Source organism: Euleptes europaea, chromosome 9, assembly GCF_029931775.1.
Source record: "Euleptes europaea isolate rEulEur1 chromosome 9, rEulEur1.hap1, whole genome shotgun sequence".
Classification (NCBI taxonomy): domain Eukaryota; kingdom Metazoa; phylum Chordata; class Lepidosauria; order Squamata; family Sphaerodactylidae; genus Euleptes; species Euleptes europaea.
In genome coordinates, this window is record NC_079320.1 from 79,421,961 (window position 1) to 79,427,984 (window position 6,024).

At 47.1% G+C, this 6,024-nt stretch overlaps 1 protein-coding gene across 1 annotated transcript; it reads right to left on the minus strand.

The window, feature by feature from the left end:
* Window positions 1–236: 236 nt before the first annotated feature.
* LOC130482782 (40S ribosomal protein S21-like) lies at window positions 237–564 on the minus strand. Its single transcript, XM_056855637.1, has one exon. It carries the CDS (start codon window positions 510–512, stop codon window positions 261–263), a length of 252 nt encoding a protein of 83 aa, XP_056711615.1. The 5' UTR covers window positions 513–564; the 3' UTR covers window positions 237–260.
* Between the last annotated feature and the right edge of the window lie 5,460 nt (window positions 565–6,024).

Below are 6,024 nucleotides of genomic sequence, written 5' to 3' on the forward strand. Positions count from 1 at the left end.
CCCTCTCCAAACCCTGCCCTCCTCAGGCTCTGCCCCCAAAATCTCCAGGTACTTCCCAACCTGGAGCTGGCAACCCTACTTACAATAAAGGACTCTTATTAGTTTGCTAAGATAAAGAGGATCCATCTGAACTTTATTACCATAGCAGCACACGCATACACCAGGGAATTGTGCTGTTCCATGTGCCTTCAGCGCTCTGCAACTGCTATCATCAACAACTGGGAACAAGAAAGAAATTCCACATCATGGTGCCTTTTCAGTTAGAAGTTCTTGGAAACAATACCGTCATTCTTAGCCAGGTGCAGAATAGAGTCATCAGATTCCCCCATCCTACAAATTGCTCCACAAATTGCGTAGGTTTTGAACTGGCCATTGACTCTACCTGTGATCTTGTCAACCTCTGAAATATTTATTTGGATAGAAGCATGGTCCTTCGCACCAATTATCCAGTTGCTAGCAGAGCATTTACAAGGCACATACAGATCCACAAATTCCCCGGTGTCATTCTGCATGGTGAGTTTCTAGATCTTGCTTCTGGTGAGGGGCAACAAGAAATTTCTCCTCACAGGACGTGAGCTCAGGCCGGAAAGGCCAACAACTGCGGACAGGCTGCGATAACAGCCTTCAGCACAGTTAATGCTAACCAGGGTTCCCTTTGGTTAGCAAATTCTCTCATCTCTTGGGTCCACACCTTCCCAGATGTTTCCATCAGCACCTTAACACAAATGCCCAAATGCCCAATCTTGATTTACGGGGGCTTGCAGATCTTTTGTCCAGAGCTTTACACATTTTTTCTGTGGGTTACTCTCAACCTGCAGTAGATAATTCTCTAGGAGATTCACCTGAATTTGCTCACTTTCCTCTTCCTTTGAACCCAGGGTCTAGATTTCTCCGGGAATTTTTACTGATCTCCATACTGAAGCTCCAGATCTCCCGGAGGAAATGTCAGCTTTGTAGAGCAGACTCTGTAGCATCACTTCTCTGGAGAGCTCCATCCCTTCCCCAAACTCTGCCCTCCCCAGGCGCTACACCCAAATCTACAGAAATTTTCCATGCTGGAGGTGGCAGCTAAACGTCATGCTGAATCAGACCACTGGTCTGGCAAGGTTGGTATTGTCTACTCTGATTGGAAGAAGCTGTACAGGGCCTCAAGGAAAGGTCTTTCACACCATCTCCTACCTGATTCTTTTAACAGGAGATGTCAGGGGTTGAATCTGGGAATTTCTGCATGAAAAATAGATGCCCTACCACTGAGTGACAGCCCTTGCCCAACTTTCCTGTCCTATTTTCCTTTTTTTTGGGGGGGGGGGTATACATTATATTGTAAGCAATTACTCTGAATTGTTAATCACTTTGGAAGCAACAGCAGAAAGGCGATATATAAATGTAATAAATAATATTGGGAGTGTACCATTTGTACGAGTTCCCACCTTCCTTCCACTGAAAACAATCGATTTTTTAAAAAGCATTTTAAATTTCTTTTTGCCTTTTACCCAGTGGTTTACATGCACATTATCTACTGAGGTTGCTGTCTTGTCCTAATTAACATTAAAATTACTGGGCCTTAAAAATGCCTGTCTGCGTTCTGACTTCACATGCAATTCTTGTAGGAATGTCAGCTAATTAATTTTAGCTGAGTACGTTTAAACTTGGGAGGAAAGGCAGCATGGTATAGTCCGATCTCGGCAGATTTTGGAAGCGAATCAAGGTCAGTATTTGGAAGGAAGACCACCAAGGAATGCTCTGCAGAAGAAGGCAATGGCCAATCACCTCTGCTTAATCACTTGCCTTGAAAATGGTGACCCACCAGGGTCACCATATGTTTGCTGGGTCTTGGCGGCACTTTACACACCCACACACATTTAAACTTATTAAATAATACCAGTATCTGATATGAATGCTTTTCTGAGGTACTGAATTGTAACAGTTTAATACCGTATATACTCGCGTATAAGCCGAGTTTTTCAGCCCCAAAAAAGGGCTGAAAAAGCCGAACTCGGCTTATACACGGGTCAATACGGTAGGGTAGGGGAGGGGGGAGGAGGGAGGGGGGAACTTACTGCCGCCGCCGAGCCCACGCCGCTTCCTTCTGCCAAGAGCGGCCTGGGGCGGCCTCCTGCAGCTGCAGGGAGGCTGCCCTGGCCCTGGCCCGGCCGCCCTGGCCCCCGCCCGGCCGCGCCGCCGCTCCTCGCAGCCGAGAGCGGCCTGGGGCAGCCTGGGGCGGCGGCCTCAGCCCTCGCCCGGCCGCCCCGGCCCTCGCCCGGCCGGGCCGCCGCACCTCGCGGCCGAGAGCGGCCTGGGGCAGCCTGGGGCGGCGGCCTCGGCCCTCGCCCGGCCGCCCGGCCCTCGCCCGGCCGCGCCGCTGCTTTTCGTGGACGAGGGCGGCCTGGGGCAGCGGCTTCGGCCCTCGCCTGGCCGGGCCGCCGCACCTCACGGCTGAGAGCGGCCTGGGGAGGCTGCCTCGGCCCTCGCCCGGCTGCGCCGCCGCTCCTCGCAGCCGAGAGCGGCCTGGGGCGGCCTTCTGCAGCTGCAGGGAGGCTGCCCCGGCCCTCACCCGGTTGTGACGCCGCCGCCGCCAGGCCCGCGCCGCTTGCTGCCGGGAGCCCAGGTAAGCCTGTGGGGGGGGGAGGGGTTATAAGCCGACCCTCGGCTTATACGCGGGTGCCTAATTTTTCCCCATTTTTGGGGAGAAATTAGGCACCTCGGCTTATACGCGGGTCGGCTTAAACACGGGTATATACGGTAAACTGTAGTTATCACTCTTCCTTGATAGTGGAATTACAGAGATATTGCACTTTCTTCCAAGAAACATAGGATTGCCAGCTCCAGGTTGGGAAATACCTGGAGATTTGGGGGAGTGGAGCCTGAGGAGGGTGAGGTTTGGAGAGGAGAGGGACTTCAATGCCATAGCGTCCAATTGCCAAAGTGCCCATTTTCTCCAGGGGAACTGATGTCTGTCGCCTGGAGATCAGTTGTAACAGCAGGAGATCTCCAGCCACCAGCTGGATGTTGGCAACCCTAAGACACCTTCCTTAATATTTCCTTTCCCACTCCGCATTATAGTAACATGTCAGAATAGAGTTGCTGGGCCTGTCCTGGCAACCAGCAGAATACCACATGGGGTGGGGATATGGGGGCACGGCCATCAGTCACAGCACGATTCAGGCCTCTCCAAGAAATGCTCAAAACTCTACTGTAAAGCCATATTGTTTTTAAGCAATTCCTACAGAGGACTGACATCACTCCCAAGCTTCCCTGGATAAACTGATAAACGGCTTGGTATGTCCCTGTGCACCATCTCTGGTCGCCAGGCAGACATCTGTTGGCTATCTCACTGCTTAAGGGTGGCCTGTCGGGCAGGGACCGGAGCCTGGGCCTTTTCCATCATGGTTCCTGCTCTGGGAAGTGGGCTCCCTGAAGAGCAGAGAGGGGCCCCCTCATTGGAGAGCTTAAGGAGGCGCCACGAGACCTGCTTGTTTGCCATGGTTTTGAGGGGGTTTGAATTGGAGACTGTTGGGCATTTTTTTAATTGATTGTAAAAAGTATGATCTTGCCAGAGATAAATGGCGCACAGTATACATCCAGATGTGGGGGTCTTGCCCTAAAGCAAGAGATAGCTGCAAAGCTATTGGTTGATACTGATCCAAATGTAACCCTCGCCGTGGCAAAGTTTTTATCTGTGGCTTTTAATGATTCTTTTTACTAACTGTATACCTTAGATTTTGTGTTTTTGTATTTCTGTATGTTTGGTTACTGCTGTATTACAAAATGTATGGATTTGTTTTGCTCATGACCTGTTGGTCTACGAGCATATGAAGCAGAATAAAGGAAATAAAGGGGATTTGAATGGTGGGCATCTTTAAGGGGGATGGGGGAGATTTGGAGGGTTGTTATTTTATTTTGATTTTTAACTAAAAAGTGTTTTTAATTATTATTGTAAGCTGCCTTGATCCACCAGGAATGGCAAAGTATAAAATGTTTGACTAAATAAAATGTATATAGATATGCAGATGTGCAATGTATTTCTCAAAGCTTTATTTTTGCAGCATTTCTTTTAAAAATAATAGTTTGCTGTAGCACTGCAAACTAAGTTCACGCTGGACATATCTGAAACACCGTTTCAATGAAATGCTTTTCAGACTCAAATTAGTTTTGGATTTTCACTTGGGAGAAAATTGTAGCTCGTATTAAAATACTTGCCTCTGGTTATACTTAGCAGAGAAATGAGTCAAACCATTGTGGAATGACTGTATTTGTCATCCTAGAGATTACGCAGGGGGTGCAGACTCCACAAGGCAAAGAATTGACAATCACGTCAAATACTAGTTAGCTTTCCTTTTTAAAAGTGTTATGAATTCCAAAGTCAAATACTTCTTAAAGTGGTTCCTGCAGATTCTGTTGCATTGTACACATTCCTTTCAATTCACTGGCAATTTTCTCCAAGTATCCATGTGTTTATTGTTGGAACATTTTGCTTCAGTGTCATCCCAATGCGTTAGATTCTTCAAAATGTGCCACAAACCCCAATCACTGAAGAAGATGAGCATTTTTTAATACGGTAAAGGATGGATGCATTTATCTGAACATATTTATACCTATGTCTACTGTAAAACATTTCTTTTTTTAAAAAATGGTACACAACCTGCCTGAAATATAAATAAAAGGGCAGAACTAGTGATTGATGTGATATATAAACGTCTGAAATTTGAGTTGTATTGGCAAGACCGCCTGTCCTGGTATGCCCCCCAGAGAATATTACGTTCTTCAAGTAACAACTTGCTGGTGTCCAGCTGTCCCAAACCAGGGCCAGGGCTTTTTCTGCTCTGGCCCCTGCCTGGTGGAATAGCCTCCCAGATGAGATCAGGGCCTGGCAGACCTTAAGGAGTTCCGCAGGGCCTGTAAGACAGAGCTATTCTGCCAGGCTTATGGTTGAGGACAGCTGTGGTTTTTCATCAGTGCTGGCATCCCTGTTCCTCTCCACCTCTCTTTCTTTAATATCTTTATTTAGGTTGACTACTACGTGGGGGGAATTACCTGCTCTCATTATTCCTCATTGGTCCTGCATACCAGATACGCCACTGAGGAGCCCCATTTTATGTATTTCTGTACCGATTTGTGCTTATTTTATTGATTGTTGATACGTTTGGGGCTGTTTTTTATTGTTTTTATTGTTTTACAAATGGTTTTAATGTATTTTATTGAATTTGGTGTGCTGGTTCTGTTGTAAGCTGCTCTGAGCCCGGCTTTTGTCAGGGAGAGCAGCATATAAGCACAACAATAAATAAATTGATAGATAAATAAATAATGGATCACGCAGTGGGCTAAGCAGCCACTACAACCCGTTTAAAATTTCATATCTGTCTTTATCCTAATTCTCAAATAAATTGTGGTTAATGTGAACTAGTGCTCAGTATTTTGATGTTTCTCTTTTATGAATAAATATAAAGGAAGCAAGACAAGTGATCTCTCTGTGTGTTCTGAGAGGTTACTTGCCTGCCATCGATTTGTGGTAAAGGCCACCTAGGGCTTCAGCATCCATGGCGTCCCCAGGGATGACCCAGCAATGCTACCGCCATTTTAGAGCTGAACACAGTCTACTTAAAAATGCTGTGGAAATTCTGATTGGGACTCTTGCACTGCAAGACCAGGGACTCCCCCACCATTTCACGTGCTGAAACAGCTGCCCCCACAGCTGCTTTGGCACTCAAAAAGGTATGGGTAGGGGGACTAGAGAGCCTGGTGCGTCGGGCCCTCACAGCAATTTTAAATCGCCCGAGTTCAGCTGTACAATGGCAGGAGTGTCCCTTGGTTGTCCCCGTGGAAAATGTCTAATTGTGCCCTTAATTCTTCTTTGTGGAGACTCCAAACTGATGCGTTACCCTAAGAGTAGATGTTCTTCCATACAGCAAAAATGCCCTCCTGATAGAAAATTAGTTTATCAGGGAGTAGGCTAGGTAAAACTTTTCTTCCTGACACACCAGTTCTCTGTGTGGGTGGATAGATGGATGGATGGATATTCACTAA

What these genes read in the sequence shown, in the direction of transcription:
- LOC130482782 (XM_056855637.1), bottom strand. Translation starts at nt 512, where the DNA reads ATGCAGAATGACACCGGGGAATTTGTGGATCTGTATGTGCCTTGTAAA.